The sequence below is a fragment of the Hippocampus zosterae genome, chromosome 6, assembly GCF_025434085.1.
Source record: "Hippocampus zosterae strain Florida chromosome 6, ASM2543408v3, whole genome shotgun sequence".
NCBI lineage: Eukaryota > Metazoa > Chordata > Actinopteri > Syngnathiformes > Syngnathidae > Hippocampus > Hippocampus zosterae.
In genome coordinates, this window is record NC_067456.1 from 7,319,595 (window position 1) to 7,339,968 (window position 20,374).

The 20,374-nt window shown below is 46.8% G+C and overlaps 3 protein-coding genes across 3 annotated transcripts; 2 read left to right on the top strand and 1 right to left on the bottom strand.

The window, feature by feature from the left end:
* Positions 1–304: 304 nt before the first annotated feature.
* Positions 305–3,713, bottom strand: htr1aa (5-hydroxytryptamine (serotonin) receptor 1A a). The gene has a single exon (XM_052068517.1). It carries the CDS (start codon positions 2,606–2,608, stop codon positions 1,355–1,357), a length of 1,254 nt encoding a protein of 417 aa, XP_051924477.1. The 5' UTR covers positions 2,609–3,713; the 3' UTR covers positions 305–1,354.
* Positions 3,714–3,902: 189 nt separating this feature from the next.
* rnf180a (ring finger protein 180a) lies at positions 3,903–10,816 on the top strand. The gene is made up of 4 exons (XM_052068516.1): positions 3,903–5,021; positions 8,141–8,387; positions 9,629–9,754; positions 10,387–10,816. Exons 1-4 carry the CDS (start codon positions 4,347–4,349, stop codon positions 10,593–10,595), a joined length of 1,257 nt encoding a protein of 418 aa, XP_051924476.1. The 5' UTR covers positions 3,903–4,346; the 3' UTR covers positions 10,596–10,816.
* A 1,447-nt stretch (positions 10,817–12,263) lies between these two features.
* On the top strand, positions 12,264–20,125 carry rgs7bpa (regulator of G protein signaling 7 binding protein a). The gene is made up of 6 exons (XM_052068535.1): positions 12,264–12,954; positions 16,340–16,506; positions 16,746–16,876; positions 17,038–17,182; positions 17,941–18,011; positions 18,635–20,125. The coding sequence occupies exons 1-6, from the start codon at positions 12,805–12,807 to the stop codon at positions 18,724–18,726; spliced, it is 756 nt and encodes a 251-aa protein (XP_051924495.1). The 5' UTR covers positions 12,264–12,804; the 3' UTR covers positions 18,727–20,125.
* The last annotated feature ends 249 nt before the right edge of the window (positions 20,126–20,374 follow it).

Consider the following 20,374-nt stretch of genomic DNA (forward strand, 5'->3'; position numbering starts at 1 on the left):
GTTGTTTTTGTTGTTCTTGTCATAAATAGCTGCGGGAAAGCTGCGGGAAAGCCTTTGCTCTGTGTCCAGTTGCAGAACGGCCTCAGACACGCTGTTGATAACATCATCATCATCATCATCAGTATGATAAGTTGGTTTGCCCCCACCCCCCACCCCCTCGCACTCCCCAAGCTGCACCACACATGATAAATGCCATGTGACGTATATGAAGATTTATGAGCAGAAATAAGTTAATCAACAGGCTGCCTCATTGCTCTCCTTGTTTCCCCAACCAGAAATGGACTCCAGTTAGCTTCATAAGAACTGACTTGGATTGCATTTTATTGTTTCAGTGCTACAAAGCTTGTGATGTTGACCTGCATGACAGAAATGCATGGATGGAGAGCACTTGGCAACGCTGAGGGCGTCATTGCATACAGGCAACAAACACAACGCTGAATCGACCAACACGTATGAAGAGTCCTCGTTTTGTTTTTTGTTTTTTTTGTCTGAGGCTTTGTGACACACAAAGACTGAGCCTGAATTGAAGTCTGTGTATTTGAATTGCTATTTTCACAAACGTTTTTTTTTTTTTTTGCTCTCTGTACTGTCTGTAAACATGTCCTCTTGTCCTTTGAGAAACTCCCCCAGAATGTTGCTGAACGTGAGAGTCCTTCCCTGCGTTCTCATGGCACACTTCATTAGGTACACCTGCACGAAGTCAAGAGCTGCAAAAAAAAAGCATCTGCCTGTAAAAAGAGAGGTATGTAACAATTGTTGTTATTAAAATATATAAAAATAAATAAATTATAAATTAATACATGTAATATCATATTTAATTGCAAGAAAAAAGGATTAATTTAATATTTTAAAAAATCCAGAGCAAATGTATTAAATGAATAAAATTAGACCTAAATAAAAAAAATGCAACCATTAAAAAAAAAAAATCGAAAGTAGTTGCTGAAATGAACACATATCTAACAGAATTATATACAAACAATATAAAACAAATATGATCACCACATGACATAAATAGTGAAAGATCAGTAAAGAACTCACGGGAATTATTTTTAAAAGTCCAGAAATTAAACCTGACAGTGTCAGTCCTTTTTGTACTCTAGTTCAACATTACATCTGAAGGGTGAAAAAAAAAAAGATTTACAGTTTTGTGTCAGCTTTGATGCTAATGGAAGAAGCTAAGCAGCTAGCTGGTGTTTTGTCTGCTTGTTTTACGCACGCACTGTGATGCACTGCAAACTACAACCACAGTAATGGACATGGTTCATAGCAAAAAAACCAAAGTGATTCCGATGCAGCTCTTGCATTTGGACGCCGGTGGACGGTGCGGTAGGTGTACCTAATGGAGTGGCTCGGTTTACGGCCTGTGGAATTTGCACTTGACTATCTTCTTGAAAGCACTTTGGAAGTCCTTGTTGAAGTAGGCGTAGATGATTGGGTTGAGCAGCGAGTTGGAGTAGCCCAGCCAGTTGATGACGGCACCCAGCCACTCGGGCATGTAGCAGCTCTCGGCGCAGAAGGGAAGCACCAGGGCCACGATGAAGAAGGGCAGCCAGCAAAAGATGAACGTGCCCATGATGATGCCCAGCGTCTTCACCGTCTTGCGCTCTCGGGCCAGCGCCAATTTGCGTTTGGCGCCGCAGTTCCGCTCGCTGAGATTTTCGTGCGATGACGACTGCGGGGTGTTGGGCAGGGCCAGGTGGCTTTTGGAGCCGCTCACCTCCATCACCTCCAGGGACTCGGCCTCGTCGCCGAACTGTATGGCGCCGTTGAAGCACGGCCTCCCGCCGCCCGCCTCCCCGTTGCTTTTTTTGTGGAGCACCGCGGGGGACAAAGTCAAGCAGCGCTCGCTTTTGACCTTTTCCGTCTTCTTCACCGTCTTTCGGATCCGGAAGCGAGCGGCCTTGAAGATGCGCCCGTACAGGACCAGCATGAGGACGAGGGGGATGTAGAACGCCCCGAAGGTGGAGTAAATGGTGTAGCCCGGGTCCTGGCTGATGATGCAGGCGTCCGGGTCCGCTCGGTCCTCGGCGCTCCTCCAGCCCAACATGGGCGGGATGGAAATGGAGAAGCCCACCAGCCAGGTGACGCTGATGAGGAACGCGGCTCTCCTCGGGGTGCGCTTGTTGACGTAGTCTACTGGGTCCGTGATGGCCCAGTAGCGGTCCAGGGCAATGGCGCAGAGGTGCAGGATGGACGACGTGCAGCACAAGACGTCCAGAGAGATGAACAAGTCACAAATCTCCTGGCCCAGGGTCCACTTGTTCAACACCTGGTACAGGGCCGCCATAGGCAGCACCAGCACCGATACCATGAGGTCCGTCACGGCCAGGGATCCGATTAAATAGTTGGCCACGTTCTGTAGGGACCTCTCCAGGGCGATCGCCGCCACCACGCACGCGTTACCGAATATGGAACATAGGATGAGCGCGCCCAGCAGCAGCGAGGTGACGAGCTGGTAGACCAGTTGCGCGTACGGGAAGGAGTCGGAGGTGGTGGTGTTGTTGTTGTTGTTGTTGTTGGAGCCCAGCCAGTCCGCCACCACCTCCACCCCGGGCGAGTACCCAAAGGCGGCGTTGCTACTGTTACCTGTGTCCGGAAGGTAATCCATACTTTGAGCGCAACTTTCCCGGCTCGGCGCGGGGAGGGCATGCAGCCAGCCAGGGAAGGTGTCAGGGTTGCGAAGCCGGCTGTCCCTCAGCCACTGCCGGTACCGGCACCGGTGCTCATCGCGTGCGTCCTGGCGCGCTCCAGCCGAGGTGGCGAGTTACTCTCAGGACGCATGACGCGCGCTTGGGTGCGCGCGCGCGTACTGTTTTACATGTGGTGGGGTGGTGTGTGTCCCGTGAGAGGGGACAGCCTTGCCCGCTCACTGGTGTCGAGAGTCATCTGAGCTCGGTGACGACGTGAATGATTTTATAGCAGCAGCCTCGCCACACGTCAGACCCAGGGGTCTCTCCCCCTTTAAGAGGCGCTCGTACGCCGACTGCTCCCCCTCTATTTTTTCTCTTCCACCTCTCTTCTCACTCCGCCGGATTGCTGCTCTCTTCTGTCTCCCTTCATTCATTAACGTTTGTTTTATTTTAAATCATGCAAACGCCAGATGATGTGATTCAGGCTGGATTTGAAGGTGAACAGTGATCAATTTTTTTTTTTTAATTCCAGGTCTATCGTGCAATTTTTGAATGTGACACGATGTTGTGGGTTTTAAAACATTTCTTAATAAGAGTTCATGAAAAAGCCGTGCGAGTTATTTCACAACTCTAACGGTGTATAGAAATGGCAGTTGCTGCTGCCCTCTGCTGTACACAGGCAGTATTGCATCCAGTTCCGGGCGAGGCTCTGATTCTCGAGCCGTGTCTCAGATTTTACAGAGCCAACGCACAGATTTGTCATTAGGAATAAAAATGCACCTCACACACCATCAAATTAAAATGTCAAAACAAAGTGTATTCTACATGATGAAATAACGACGAGCTGGAGCCACAAATTGATCGATGCCAGATGTCAGGTAGCATGAGTTCATTTTTCCGAGGCACATTTTAGGCTTTGGTGTGGGGAGATGGAAGTGGAACCTCCACGGAGGTGAACTTGTAGTCAGACACACTCAGATCATACACGTTCTATCGATTTTACACAAATAGATACATACATGAATAAATAGATAGATGCTAGATAGCACCATAAAATATAATTATTATTTACTTCAATGATCGATTGGGGGGGGGGGGGGTACAAGTATTTTCTTGGTTGGTGCTTGTATGATCAGTACACAATGCATACGATAAGATTTTTAATTTTCATTCAAGTGTTAATAAAAGCAGCAGGATGCTCGTGCTGCATTCACGTTCCATGGGAAATGCCTGTGCGCTTGGATCACCCAATTATCGAATGTCCTGATATGTTTCCGTTTCAGTAAAAGGTCGTTGACTCACATCGCATAATTCTTTTTCTTATGGCTGGGAAAAAGCTGACCGCATATGGCGACTACGTTGACGTCCCCATGGCCCCCTCCCCCGCCTTATGTTGAGCACACAGTGGCCGCACTGCACTGTGTTGCCCGCACAAAGGGACCACGAGCAGGCCTCATCCTATTGTACTCTATTATAACAAGAGGGCACCGGGCAGGGTGGTGGAACTTGTTTTTTTTTTAAACAACAACATGGAACATCCCAGTGGGCTCAATCGCAGTCTGTTTAGAGGGGCAAGAGCAGGGGGAGCTTCAGGCTTGGCCAGCCGCACACTGGAACCATCCCCCTGTGCGCTCAAAATCAGCCCGAAGATAAAGAAGTGGGGAGTGATGTGAGGATGAAGAGGGAAGAGCGTCGTCAGAGTTTAAAGGTGCAGCCATGAACACCCACGTGGGGGTCAGTGATGAGAATGAGAGCGGGATCCCCGTGGAGAAGCTTCTGCGACCTCCGCTTCCGGGAAGGAAAGTCCACAGCGAGAACAGGCGAGATGGAGATGAAGGAAGTCACACAAGAGGTTGGGAGAGAAGAGGAAGACGCAGGAAGAGGATCAGTATTGAAAATATTGGCGATGGATCAGGGGAAGGTGGAAGCACGGAGAGCCTGTCCAGCTCCGGTTCGGATCACGTGGAATCTGCAGATGGGTCCACCGAAGTGCCAAGCGGAAGATCCTTCATGAGTAAAACCCTTCCTCGGCATCGTCCCCCGTCTCTCGCCTTCATTCGGAGCGCATCGCCCATCCCTTCGCGCCCTCACAGAGCTTCGTCATCCGGGACGACCGTCGCGAGGCCACCGGGCCGTCCAGCCGGAGACCCCCTCCGGGTGGACGCGGAGACGGCTGGAGGCTCGTCGCGGACTTTGCTGAACGAAGGGGAGGCGAGCCGGTTGGATGAGAAGGGAGAGGAAGACGAGGAGGGTGGCGGCATGATGGACCTGACGAGCCCATCTTGTCCCGCGCTGCTGGAGAGAAAGATGAGCAAGAAGGAAAGGAAGAGAATCAAGTGCGTGAGGAGAAGGCAGAGGAGGAAGGAGCGACTGAGGCAAAGTCAGCGGCAGGTATGCGCGCAGGCCCCAAATTGGCGGATCGGAGGTCAACTTCTTTTTACACCTTCCTGACAGTTAAAGAAGGCAACTGACTTTTATTGGTTTCAAAAAAGGTTTCCAAATCAAATCATTGGTTGATCAGCTTCCTCCGGGTTGAATTGTAGGCGGAAGTTTCTACTCTGGTGTGTTTACCTGCTATGTTTTGGTTCATCATTGGCTCCCTCACTATAGTGCAGGTTTTCAAACTATTTGAACTTCTATTTTTCCACTCTCTATTTCATTGTCAACCTCTTGAACTATTCATTCATTCATTCATCTTCCGAGCCGCTTGATCCTCATTAGGGTCGCGGGGGGTGCTTGAGCCTATCCCAGCTGTCTTCGGGCAGTAGGCGGGGGACACCCTGAATCGGTTGCCAGCCAATCACAGGGCACACAGAAACAAACAACCATTCGCACTCACACCTAGGGACAATTTAGAGTGTTCAATCAGCCTGCCACGCATGTTTTTTTTTGGAATGTGGGAGGAAACCGGAGCACCCGGAGAAAACCCACGCAGGCCCGGGGAGAACATGCAAACTCCACACAGGGAGGCCGGAGCCGGAATCGAACCCGGTACCTCTGCACTGTGAAGCCGACGTGCTAACCACTGGACTACCGGGCCGCCCCTCTTGAACTAGTTCTTTTGTATTATTTGGATGGCTTCTGTTTTTTTTCCCAGAAAATTGCAGTGGGAGCTTTATTTTCAAAGTTAAAAATGAAAGGCGTCCAAGCAACACAATTCTGGCTTCAAACCGATGACGCCACCGCTGGGAGTTCCAGGGCCCTCACCGCTCAATTTAAAGCCTGGCCGCTACGTTCGGTTTGTCTTTGCCCCTTAATTCAAAGTGGTACATAGTTTTCAGGACTGTTTTCTTTTTTTTAAAAAAAGAGTCACTCGGTTAACACGGTCGTGGTGAAGAAGGAGCTGAGCCAAAGGGCGAAGCTCTCAATTTACCGGTCGATCTACGTCCCAACCCTCATCTATGGTCACGAGCTATGGGTCGTGACCGAAAGAACGAGATCCCGGATACAAGCGGCCGAAATGAGTTTTCTCCGCAGGGTGTCCGGGCTCTCCCTTAGAGATAAGGTGAGAAGCTCGGTCATCCGGGAGGGGCTCAGAGTCGAGCCGCTTCTCCTCCAGATCGAGAGGAGCCAGATGAGGTGGCTTGGGCATCTGATTCGGATGCCTCCTGAGCGCCTCCCCGGTGAGGTGTTCCGGGCATGTCCCACCGGGAGGAGACCCCGAGGAAGACCCAGGACACACTGGAGAGACTACGTCACCCAGCTGGCCTGGGAACGCCTCGGGATCCCCCGGGGAGAGCTGGAAGAAGTAGCTAGGGAGAGGGAAGTCTGGGCTTCCCTGCTAAAGCTGTTGCCCCCGCGACCCGGCCCCGGATAAGCGGTAGATGATGGATGGATGGATGGATGGATGGAGTCACTCGGTTAGCTTCAAACTATTGTTACACTGGTTTGTAATACAAGTTGCCTCGACCATAGCAGAGTTCACGCCCCCAAATATCGACGTCGAAGGAGGCCAAGTGCTCTTGAAAAATGGTTGGGTCGGTGGAAATGTGAGAATTCGGACTATAAAAAGACACTTGTCAACAAAACATGGATCACTGCTGGCTGACCCAACTGAAAACTATTTGACATTGATTTCCCCACGGGTAAAGATTCAGTTCACGCAGTTCGGGAGTTATTACACGCTGCGTTGCCAGCGATTACATTGGTCCATGCGTGTTAATGACACACCTTGGGAGGAGGTCCCCGGGAGTTTTCTAGCGGCAATTACCCTGGAAGCAACCCTTTTCTTCGCTCATATGTAAGGAGTGAACATGTGTCACCTGTCTATATGTTGCACTATTTCAAGGTGAAGATGGAGGGTTGACTTGAGGAGCAGATGTCGGCACAAAAGAGGTCAGGCGCATCTTCCCGGAGGAGCTTGCGGCTGTCATTTGGGAAATGGGAAGCTGTGTTTGTGTGCGCGTGTGAGCAAATGTATGTGCATGCAGGCTCTCGGGGAGGGGATGACCCAAGGGAAGATAAGCGGGATTGTGGGGGAGTGCTGCAGAAAGAGATGTAAAAACCAGGTTAAGAATATGCCCTAAACTCTAATTCTACATCTAAAGGACTGTGTATCCCACCTGACTTTGCCCCTCACTCTAATACGGCGCCAGATGTGAGAAAACATTAGCGACAGACTGTCTCGCTCTGCGAAAATCTCACCTGACATGGCACTTTTCAATCACACATATTATCTCGTGCACGTGGGTGTCAACGAATAGAGAGAAAACTCAAAAGTATATGACACACAACCTCCACACACTAAAAGAGGATGCTTATGTGTGTGGATTCCCAGGAGAAGTAAGGATATTTCATAGTGATAATAAAAGCTTTAAAAGCCTCATCGGTGGAGTGTTGAATCTGGTTAATAATACAAATATATATCTATATACATATGACATGGGATCATAGGACCCCGGTGATTTATGTTACATAAAAAGGACTGTCGAAAAACAAAACGACTCGAATTCATTTTAAAGCTGCAGTCAAGAAAATGTCCCGATTTGACACTGAACATTGATGTTAGCATCGATGTAAGCCCGTGAGAGGTCTTTTGGGCTGGTCTATACATTTTTCATCTGTTGCTTTCAGACTCTTGTGTATTTCCAGGTGAAATCAAGGCAAAAAAAAAAGATTTGTTTCACTTCCTTTTTTACTCTAGGGCTCCCCTAGTGTTCGGATGCATACACCGCAACACTGCACTCACTCAACTCTTAACATCGAGGTTAGCGCATGAAAATTGTTCAGGCTGGTCCACACGTACAAATATTGTAACGTGTGTGGTTCTAATGACAAATCCACGAAATACAAATTACGTTTTCATGCTTTATTGAATTTATTTTGCTCAATGATTTGTGACATTTAAATACTGTATGTCATTTGGGATTTTCGAAAAGTGACTTGACAGTTGATCTTCATTTCATTGGGGAAACTTGATTTGTTTTATGAGTCATTTCCGTTACAAGCGTCACTTGGTCACCAAACAAATTCAATTCATTTCACTCATTTTATCTCTCCTCCTCTCAAAGTGTTCCACAGGTAGTGTTAGCAGCAGCGGCGGCAGCAGCAGCGGCAGCGAGGAGGACAAAGAAGACGTGACTAAGGAGGGTTACGTGTGCGCCGTGTGCTTGGACATCTACTTCAGCCCGTACATGTGTAAGCCGTGTAAGCACATCTTCTGCGAACCTTGCCTGAGGACGCTGGCCAACAACTGTCCCGCAAGCACGCCCTGCCCGCTTTGCAGGACCATCATCACGCACGTCTTCTTCCAGAAAGGTGAGGCCGTACCACATGAGACAAACTCAAGTTGGATTTATCTGATTTTTGATGAGAAGTGCTTGTAGTTTTGGCTCGCGTGGTGTATGAGGTGCACCTGGAATTTTTCTCGAAAACATACAGTTGTATTCCAGCACTTTTACCACTTCAATCTAAAAAAAAATAAAATAAATCTATATTGTAAGTAGGCAAAAAAAAATTTGAAATATATATTTTTTAAATCTCTAAATTATGACTTCATTGCCCAAAATATTTAACTTTAATCAAGAAACGTACAACTATTTGATTTAAAATATACAATTTATTTCAAAAAACTATCAAACATTTACCTCTTGTTTTTTCATGTTCTCCCCGTGCCTGCGTGGGTTTTCTCCGGGTACTCCGGTTTCCTCCCACATTCCGAAAAACATGCATTGTAGGCTGATTGAACACTCAAAATTGTCCCTAGGTGTGAGCTCATTTCTGTGAGCCCTGTGATGGGCTGGCAACCGGTTCAGGGTGTCCCCCTCCGCCCCCACCTACTGCTCGAAGACAGCTGGGATGGGCTCCAGCACATCCTGCGACCCTTGTGAGGATAAAGCGGATCAGAAAATGGATGGTTGGATTTTCCTCAAGTACTAAGGCTCTATCTTGTATTATAATAGATTTGATACTTTTTCACTGTGGCTTTAATTCGGCTTCATAATGCAAATAGGCATCAAAATGTAGTGTTCTGTTCTCCCCTCTACAAAGTTTGATGGTGGAGATTTTGTGTTATCAGGTCAAAAACAAAGAGTACATTTTGGAGTATAGGTCCGCGGTATTTTGAGCTATACAAATTTAAAGCACTTTGGGTTTTTTTTTAAATGAATACCGCTCGCATTGGATCTCATTAGATGTTATACAGGCGTACCTAATATTGTGGTTAGTCAGCAGCACACACTAATCTGTAAATTAGTAATGACATGAGACGACCCACAGCGGGCTCGTTTTATTGTTTCTGTGTGCCGCCGCGCCCATAAAAATCCAGAGAGGATGCGGTCACAAGGAAAACGAAACCGCACTGGCGAGAGCTCTTTCTGGCGATTATGATGATGATGATGGTGATGATGGTAATTTTGTTCTTGTGTTGATTAGCCGAGGCAAGGTCATGCAGACATGGCAGGATGAGAGTCTTGCCCTGCGTCACGCTTTTTTTTGGGGGGGGTGGGGGTATACCGAATGAATCATATCTCACACAGTCTTTGGATTTTTTTCCACAGAGTTAAACCAAATGGCAAGGACGTTCTTCCCAAAGGAATACGCATGTCGGAAACAGAACTTCCAAAAAGCCTGTTGTGCGAAATGGCCTCTCCCGAGCGGCCGAAAATTCTTCCGAATATTTGGAGGTAATCTGTTGAATGAAATTCACAAAGTATGAAAAACATCTAAATCGAGCATAAAGGTCAAATCTTGAGTGGCATTCACTTGAACACCAACCAACAACAAAAAAAGCTGGGAAACCCGAAGATAACTCATTCATAAGATCCATTTTCTTGTCCTCCTTTGGGTCAAGGGTGAGCTAGAGCCTATCCTGGCTGACTTTGGGTGAGAGGTGGCCAACTGCAGGGCGCAACCCACCGACCAACCAAGCATTCATTCATTCGCACGCCCTCTTTTTCAAGTGTTTGGACAATAGCTGGAAACTAAATAAGTGAAATATTGGCTTGCCACCTGTGACTGGCTGGCAAACAGTTCAGGGTGTACTCCGCCTACTTCCCGAAGACAGCTGGGATAGGCTCCAGCATGTCCCGCGACCCTTGTGAGGATAAGCAGATCAGAAAATGGATGGATGGATGTAAGAAATGGAGGTGGCCTAGCTTCATTCTTAGTTTATGACTGGCGAGCGCCGCCTTTACTTGTCTACCCCGGAGCGCACATCCCTGCAAAGTGAGCGGTGGCATGCTAAAAACAATACAATACAATACAATACAATACATGCTGATTTGGTGAGCAATAAAATTCGTCCTCCGCCATCCAGGTTTCAGGAGGCCATCCAGTCCCGGCGCGCAGTATCAGTCGCCCCGCACGGGAGGCGGTTTCCATCTGAGCGCATTGGACTTTGACGACAACACCCGCAGCTGGCATATTGACATGGATATGGTCATCATCTACATTTACTCTGTCAACTGGATTGTCGGCTTCTTCGTATTTTGCATCTTCTGTTACCTCTTTTTCCCCTCGTTTTGATAGCCTGGTGGTGATGATGATGATGATGATGATGATGATAAGTATATGCCGTTTGCTTTACTGCGGAGACAAGCAGGTGGGATGTTGAGTGGAGGGAAAACAGCGGCAGTGTCAGCTTGTTATCAGCCATTAATAAACGATTGAAAGGGTATATTGTGTAGGAGGCACATTCGGGCATCCAATGTTCTCTGTGTTCCAGATGATAAACAACATGTTCTGTGCCTCAGTTGGCGGGGGGTTGATCAGAAGCATAGAAAAGGCATGATTCATAGCCATTAAAATAGAAGGAGACATAACATTAAGTACACTTGCACACGCCATGTCGACTGCGAGAGAGTTGTTCATTGATAACTGCCCTTGCGATGATTGCGGTGGTTTCGACGACAGCGCTTCCAAACGTTTAATGATAGAAAATCTTACGGTACACCCCGCAAAAAAAACAAAACAACCAAAAAAAATGTATACTGAAAAAATGATGATCTCTCAATTCACAATAATGAATTTGCCAGCCTTGTTTAATTATAAGATAAGAAAACCTTTACTAGTCTCGCAATGGAAAAATGATGCACAAAATATTTTGAAAACAAGCGTTCACATTCACCCTTCAGTAATGTTTTGGGAATACAGGAAGAAACCATATGGAACATGGAAAATTCCACTCTGATTTGAACCCAAGAAGACCTCAACTGGGAGACAGATGCGCTAACCCATAGGGCACCATGCTACTTTATTATGAACAAGGGCTCTAGTTTTGTGCCCAGTGCAAGTCTAGCAGTCTAAATCTGCCAGGAGGCACGCTGGCTGGACTAGGTTGTCATTTTTGCAGGCACATGTGGCATGCTGGGCGGCCCGGTAGTCCAGTGGTTAGCACGTCGGCTTCACAGTGCAGAGGTACCAGGTTCGATTCCAGCTCCAGCCTCCCTGTGTGGAGTTTGCATGTTCTCCCCGGGCCTGCGTGGGTTTTCTCCGGGTGTTCCGCTTTCCTCCCACATTCCCAAAACATCCGTGGCAGGCTGATTGAACACTCTAAATTGTCCCTAGTTGTGAGTGTGAGTACGAATGGTTGTTCGTTTCTGTGTGCCCACCGATTCAGGGTGTCCCTCGCCTACTGGCCGAAGAAAGTTGAGATAGGCTCCAGCACCCCCCGCGACCCTAGTGAGGATCAAGCGGCTCAGAAGGTGAATTAATGAATGAATGTGGCATGCTACAAATCAAAACGGGCATTTTGCGCTGTTGTGGGTGTGAACACAGCCTACTTGATTTGCTGTCGATCAAAATGGCTCCTCACATTTCCACTATAATCAGCTTCTGAGTAGCACAGTCCTTGAAACGATATAGTGAAAGTACTTTATTGGAAAACAGCCAATAGGATGAAATTAGATTTGTTAATGTTTTCAAACTATGACATGTTTTTGGAGCAAAAGTACAATCCAGAACCCCATTTCTGTTGATTTGGGGCTAGCTGCCCAAAAGGTAAAGAGATAGTGAATTTTGGGTGTGAATTGACACTTACATTAATTTTACTTCAGAGGGCGGGGGTGCGGTGGGGAAAGTGTGTGGGAGTGATAAAACTGTAATTTGCTTGGGGGGGGTTGTAATGTTTCACTGCCCCCCCCCCCATGAAGCCTGCTACAAAACGCTCCTCCAAGGTTACAAGAGGAGGAACCGAGGAAGGAGGGGCGGGGGGGGGGGGGAGATTTGTGAATGAATGTGCAGATTTGCACGCCAAAGTGCACCTCCCCTCCTCCCTCCTCCCCCGAAAAATATTAGGCGGTGACGTTTGCAGCCTTCAATGCTGCGAAGAGGCAGCAGATGCTTATCGGCCGCCTCTGCCAGCGGTGCTCGGTGCAAAGCACAAGATATGGACGCGTTGCGCTGGATGATGCGTGAGGAGGAGATGAAGCGAGGAGCCCGCTCGTGAGCTGCCTGCCGCGGGAGTGAAGGTGACTTGATGCAGAGAAGAGGCGCGCACCCTCCGCCTCTTCATCCTCATCGCCCGTTCTCATCCGGGAGCACAACTGGCCCCGCTCTCGGGAGGTGGGGTGTGAGAGGACAACCGACTGGCAGCCATAAGGCAGGTTCGAAAGAGGACGGTGAAGAGTTGAGAAGAGGAGGCGGAGAAAGGTGGCGGTGGTGAGGGGGGGTGGGGGCGAAGCAGACGGGAGAGATCGTTCCGTATCAGGACCGTTTTATTAGTGGGTGTGTATGCATGAGTTCTGCATCGAATGGGCGCAAAAACCGCCCCAGATCGGCCGGGACCATCTTCCAGATCGGCAAGCCCCTCTACCGAGACCCCCAGCGGCGGGAGAGCACGGAGAGCAGCCGCAGAGCCCAGCGCGCCGTGGCCGAATGCAGGATGGTAGGTAGCGGACGTACACGCGTCCATCCCGTGCACCGTCGGGCTCGTCTGCCTCTTTGTGCATCCTGCACGCTCATGCACATGAAACATATGACCACAAATCGTAGCATGCGTGACGTACTGCATTAGAATGTGCCTTTATTGCAGAGGGTCGGGGTGGTGCAGTGGTATTATGTATTTATTTATTTATTTAGATGGAGTTTAAGGGAGGGAGGGTCGCTCTCCAAAACTGCATGAATGATTCTCCATCTCCCTGATGACGATGAAGATGATGTGATGTGTAAGGCATGTGAAACATGTCAAGTGAACGTCGTGTAAGGACTGCGTGCAATGAACGCTCTGCAGAGGCGGCACGCAAGTCGAACAGTTGTCTTTTTCGGGAGTGGGGAGCGGGGGGGGGTCTGAAGTGGTGCAAAGTCAACGTACCACGATCGATTATCAACACAGTCTTTAAAGCAACCTCTGAGCTATATGATTGCGACTTAAAAATAAATCAGAATCATGCTGTGGTATATTTAATAAAAAGGCTACTGTTTTTCAATGTGTATGGTCGTTTTACATGTACGTTAAAATTTTATTGTAGTTGATGTTTTTTAATGAATTAATTGAGTTGTTTAATAATAATTATAATAATTTATTTATGATTATTTGTTTCCACTTATTATATTGTTTTTTTATTTTGATGTTTTGTATATTTGCATTTATTTTAATGATGTGCATTGTCTGTCTGCTTTGTTTGTTCAGTTTATTTAATTGGTGATTGTATTTGACCATTCGTTTTATTTTATTTGAAATGTTGTTTATTTATTCTTTTGAAAATGTAATGCACTATTCAGAACAATGAGATAGGACATGTCGTTCCAAGTCTAGTTGCACCTGCATAGTCTGCTAAAGATCCAGGCAAAAGTTGGAGCAAGAAATAACTTGGTTTTATTTTACTTGCCTGCAATGTATTTCTTTCCCCCCCCCCTCTTAATTCATTCGCAAACACAAAACAATTCACAGTGGATTTTTACATATACAGTAAATATCCCCTTCCCCATGAATTCTATGAAAAGGAATATCCATCCATCCATCCATCCATCCATCCATCCATCCATCCATCATCTACCGCTTATCCGGGGCCGGGTCGCGGGGGCAACAGCTTTAGCAGGGAAGCCCAGACTTCCCTCTCCCTAGCTACTTCTTCCAGCTCTCCCCGGGGGATCCCGAGTCGTTCCCAGGCAAGCTGGGTGACATAGTCTCTCCAGCGTGTCCTGGGTCTTCCTCGGGGTCTCCTCCCGGTGGGACATGCCCGGAACACCTCACCGGGGAGACGCTCAGGAGGCATCCAAATCAGATGCCCAAGCCACCTCATCTGGCTCCTCTCGATGTGGAGGAGAAGCGGCTCAACTCTGAGCCCCTCCCGGATGACTGAGCTTCTCACCTTATCTCTAAGGGAGAGCCCGGACACCCTGCGGAGAAAACTCATTTCGGCCGCTTGTATCCGGGATCTCGTTCTTTCGGTCACGACCCGTAGCTTGTGACCATAGGTGAGGGTTGGGACGTAGATCGACCGGTAAATTGAGAGCTTCGCCCTTTGACTCAGTTCCTTCTTCACCACGACAGACCGATACAACGTCCGTATCACAGCAGACGCTGCACCGATCCGCCTGTTGATCTCTCGCTCCCTCCTGCCCTCACTCGTGAACAAGACCCCAAGATACTTCTCCACTTGGGGCAAGATCTCCCCCCCCCCCCCCCCGACCGGGAGGGGGCACTCCACCCTTTTCCGACTGAGGACCATGGTTTCAGATTTGGAGGTGCTGATTTTCATCCCAACCGCTTCACACTCGGCTGCGAAACGCTCCAGCGAGAGTTGGACAGCCCTGTTTGAAGGAGCCAACAGTACCACATCGTCTGCAAAAAGCAGAGATACACAACGCCTCGGCTGCCGAGAATTTCTGTCCATAAAAGTTATGAACAGAATCGGCGACGAAGGGTCCAACCCTAACTGGAAACGATTCCGACTTACTGCCGACAATGCGAACCAAACACTGACATTGGTGGTATCGGGAGGACAACCCGAATTAGGGGGTACTTTACGCCATACTCCCAAAGCACCCCCCACAGAACTCCCCTAGGGACACGGTCAAACGCCTTCTCCAATTCCACAAAACACATGTAGACTGGTTGGGTGAATTCCCACATACCCTCGAGGACCCTGCTAAGGGTGTAGAGCTGGTCCACTGTTCCACGGCCGGGACGAAAACCACACTGCTCCTCCTCAATCTATGGCTCGACTTCCTGACGGACCCTCCTCTCCAGCACCCCTGAATAGACCTTACCAGGGAGGCTGAGGAGTGTGATCCCTCTGTAGTTGGAACACACTCTCCGGTCCCCCTTTTTAAAAAGAGGGACTACCACCCCGGTCTGCCAATCCAGAGGCACTCTCCCTGTTGACCACGCGATGTTGCAGAGGCGTGTCAACCAGGACAGCCCCACAACATCCAGAGCCTTGAGGAACTCCGGGCGGATCTCATCCACCCCTGGGGCCTTGCCACCGAGGAGCTTTTTAACCACATCGGTGACTTCAACCACAGAGATAGAAGAGCCCACCTCGGGGTCCTCAGACTCTGCTTCCTCCAAGGAAGACGTGTTGGTGGCGTTGAGGAGGTCTTCGAAGTACTCTGCCCACCGGTTCACAAGCGGTCCGGAAGTCGGCTTCCATGGCCTCACCGAACTCTTCCCATGCTCGGGTTTTTGCCTCGGCGACCACCGAAGCTGCGTTACTTGCAACTAGCAAGAAAACTGTATGACACGCAGGCAAACATTGTCATAAACCAAAGAATGCATCCAACAAAACAATCGAAAATACATTTTTTTTTGCCCAAGACAGAAAAAAATAAACATTAAAATGCTGTACATATTTTAGTGTTTTTATTTTTATTTATTTTTGGATACACCTGTATTGTAGTTTTTGTTATATAAACAGTTTTTGGACAGTATATTTTTGTATTTTATTGATTGTGTTGTTACAGGTGCATTTTGTCAACATACTTGCAGGTTCAGAAAGGACATGTACCATTCTCATTTCCCAAATGAGTAATTTCTGTTATCAGGACAAATTGGACAGCGAAAACACGAGTCCGTACTAGAGAATATTTACTCTACTGTACTGTCGTTCAATTGTAATGTACCTATTTCCCCACAGAGTGGCGCTGCGGAGTGCTCTCTTCCACTTGTATCTTTGTAACCCTGAAAACAAATTAAAATGCCAGATGGAATACACTGATATGGTCTAAACCCGTGCATTTAGAGTTTTACGCTGAGCATTCTTTTCGTTTTTAAATGCAGATTTTTTTTAAATACAGCTTTTGTTCACTGTTATATGATTGCAACGCAGATCGTGGAAGAGTTCAACACGCTGGTGGCGCTGTACCGAGAGCTGGTCATCTCCATCGGCGAGATCACCGTCGACTGGCCCAATTTGCGTGGCGACATGCAGAGGACTCGAACCAAAGGCTGCGAGATGGCCAGGGCGGCACACCATAGTCTCACCATGATAGCAGGGTGAGAATTATCATATTTATCGTTAATTGATTGAGTGGGGGTGGTGTTATGTCAGCGCTTTTCATTACTGGTCCTCGGTAACCTAAGCAAACTCAAAGATGAACAATATAATCAAATAAAAATGAAGGAGAAACTCTGCTGTTAATTTGTCAAATTTATGTCATTTTATGTTTGGTTGAAACGAGAGTAACGCAGTCCCCCTTTTACGGGATCACTCATCCCTTTGCTATGGGCTACAGGCCAGAGGATGGCGAGATTCACCCAGAGATCTGCAGGCTTTTCATCCAGCTGCAGTGCTGTTTGGAGATGTACATCACCGAGATGCTCAAGTCCTTCTGCTTGCTGGGCTCCCTGCAGCTCCACAGGAAAGGTAAAATCACACACACACCACACACACACACACACACTTCTCAGCCATTTTGGTGATTCTGAAACAGGGATACATTGTTTTTTTTGGTTTGTTTTTTTTAGCAAATGACTTTTTTATATTGGGAACTCATATAGCATCTTTCTCTGACTCTGTGGTGCCAGGCAAAGATCCCTGTAGCCTGCCATCAGTGGACAGGAAGGCCGAGGAGAACTCAGACGTCCCCATCCTTGAGGACACCTCCTCATCGCCCAGCGAGGGCCCTCCACTCACATGGCTGGTGGCCACGGACATAGCAAACATTGAAAAGTAGGTCCACGGCGTAGATGCTTTATCGTTCAATTGAGTAGTTAATATCCACCCAAACACCTCATACAACGATTAACTTGAGATTGCCCCCTATTTATATATTATCAACAAACTGACTTTTATATAAGAAACAATGTAAAATAAAGACAACCAAATATTTCGGTCTACAGTGCAACTATTGTGCAAATTACATGAAGACAATTATTTTTCAAATTATGTAAAAGCATTTGTTAAAGAACAATGTTTGCACAAAGTAATGTCTGGGCGGCCCGGTAGTCCAGTGGTTACCGCGTCGGCTTCACAGTGCAGAGGTACCGGGTTCGATTCCAGCTCCGCGGCCTCCCTGTGTGGAGTTTGCATGTTCTCCCCGGGCCTGCGTGGGTTTTCTCCGGGTGCTCCGGTTTCCTCCCACATTCCAAAAACATGCATGGCAGGCTGATTGGACGCTCTAAATTGTCCCTAGGTGTGAATGTGAGCGTGGATGGTTGTTCGTCTCTGTGTGCCCTGTGATTGGCTGGCAACCGATTCAGGGTGTCCCCCGCCTACTGCCCCAAGACAGCTGGGATGGGTTCCAGCACCCCCCGCGACCCTAGTGAGGATGAAGCGGTTTGGAAAATGGATGGATGGAAGTAATGTCTGTCACAGAAAAATTGAAGAAAATTTGCAATTTTTGAGCAAACGTGAAGCCAAAATAGACAAACTTAACATGCAATATGAAAAGGACAATATCGATTTCTTTTTTATTTTATTTGTTGCAGGGACATGAGGGAAATGAAGAACCTTCTCAGTAAACTCAGGGAGACGATGCCTTTACCACTGAAAAACCAAGGTGTGTTCGGACTCGGGGTTGGATGAGTAAAGATTTATCATAGTCAACTGTATGTCAGTGACGTCGTTGAAAACTTTCAACACAGTATAGCGGTAATTCTTTCAGGTTTCCTTTTACTGAAGAGATGAGAAAGAGATTTTCTCAATCCTCTCCCATCCTGCATTTTATGCCTACAGAAAGCAATGGCTCTAATTTCATTTCAAAATGTACATTTCTTAGCATGATTATTGATGTACAGTATATTGTGAGATGATACGTTTGTTAGTTGGGGGGGGAAAATGTTTACTTTGTTTACTGTAAATACAAAGAGTGTTCGGTACTGATACTTCTTGTACAGTTTTTGTCCTATCCGTGACTTATGCTTTGTCTCATCACATTAAAGTGCTTTTAAATGTTTTTTAATTATTTTGAAATGCATTGAAGACCTTCAAAAATTAAGTGCTATTAATGATACATGCCAGGTGATTATTTAATTATATCGCAGATTTCATTAATACAAGGATGGTCTACAATGTAACGCCCGCAGTAGAGGAGGATTTACTGCATATGTAGATACAATTTCAGAAACATTGTGAAATACAAATTTGTGTCAAGTACTTTCTCTGTGTTCTTGTGACTTCTAGACGACAGCAGTTTGCTGAACCTGTCTCCCTACCCGCTGGTCCGACAGAGGAAGAGACGCTTCTTTGGCCTCTGTTGTTTGATAACCAGCTGAGGTATCAACAAAAACAACATCAAGAGACACCCTTGCCCTGTTCCGTCCTCCACTACTGCCATTTTTCAACACACACCAAAATAAATAGCAAGGCTGCCTGCCCATTGTCGGATTTTTATTCTACAGAAAATAAATGGCAACACATTCCCATAGTTTTGGGTCAATGGAGCCAGTTGTCCACTGTTAATTGTAAAATAGAAAACGTGTTCATGTGCACAAGAAACACATTTTTTTAAAACCTCCCGTTATGTCTTTTTTTGTGTGTTATGGTCCAAGTGAGCCACTACGTGTTTAGGTATTGAAAGAATCCATTTTTAAAAATGCAAACATATTTAATTAAAAGAAGAAATGAGCAAAAACACAGCTGTATCCCATTTTTTTCACATTTTTTAAATATACATTGGACTTACAAGTACGCCAATTTAAGAGTTTTTCGCGCCATGAGCTGTCACTTGGCCGATGTTTCGCTTTACGTCACAAGCTACAATTTTTATTACCTCACAGCTTCTAGCGAAGGCAAAAGAAGAAAGACCATCAATGGCCAGCACACTTTCAGTCAATTATACAAATATAAAATGAAAACACTCTCAAGGAACACGAGTAGAAACTCAAATCCCGTAACTCACTTTGCCACGCCCTCTTAAAGGCATACTGTCACACAAATGTACTACAGTGTGGTTGTGTGAGTCTGTGTGTGCGTGTGTGTCAGACGAACGGCTTCATTACACTCTCTAAAACCAATATATTTCTTGACATTGTTTTTTGTGTTGTTGTTTTACGATGCCTTTTTTAAAATATAACTTCAAGTTGCCAGTGTTTATTATTTCATTTTCAAACGGATCAAATCGACCCGCAATATTAAGAGAAGGGATGTAAATGTTTGTTATGTCCGAAACAACATGTTGAGTAAATGCCTCCTGAATGTTTCAGGATTGCAAGGAAGTCATTTCAATGTGTAGTCCCCTTCAGTAGTTTCTTGTTTTGTCCTTCTCCCTGTTCTTGATTTAGTCTTCCATGAAAGATAAATCGATACCTTAACTTGACAACTTCAAAGTGCAATACTGTATACTGTTTGATGCAACGGAGAGAGAGAACTTTATTTACACGCGGACACACACGCAGACACGCACACACGCACACGCACACGCACGCACACGCACACACACACACACGCGCACACACAAAGACACACAAAAAAAAACAAAAAAACACGCAATGTATTTTACGACTTGTATATACACTTCCTGCCCTCTGAGTAAGTTGGCCTGTTCTTGGTTGTTGCTCAGCATGGCGCCACCTTGTGGACGATTGTTGTTGTTGTTGTTGCTTTGGGCCCCTGGAAGTACACGAGGATGATGTAGATCATTTTGCATTGTTAATAAAACTTTTGTTATGGAAATCACCTGTCGAGCTCATTATTTTACCCTGGAACTTGCACTGGGTGGAGACAAATCATGATTTAAGTCTAACTGCTTTACTCTTACTAACATGTTGTGTGACGACTGATGTAATGTTTCGCTGCGACCACTTGCAGGCGCTGTCTGCTGCTAACTTGGGGTTGTTGTGGAGGCACCGCATGTGTGGCAGGTTAATAGAACATACAAAAAATTAGAGTGTTAAATTTAGAGTCTAATTTGTCTCCAAGTGT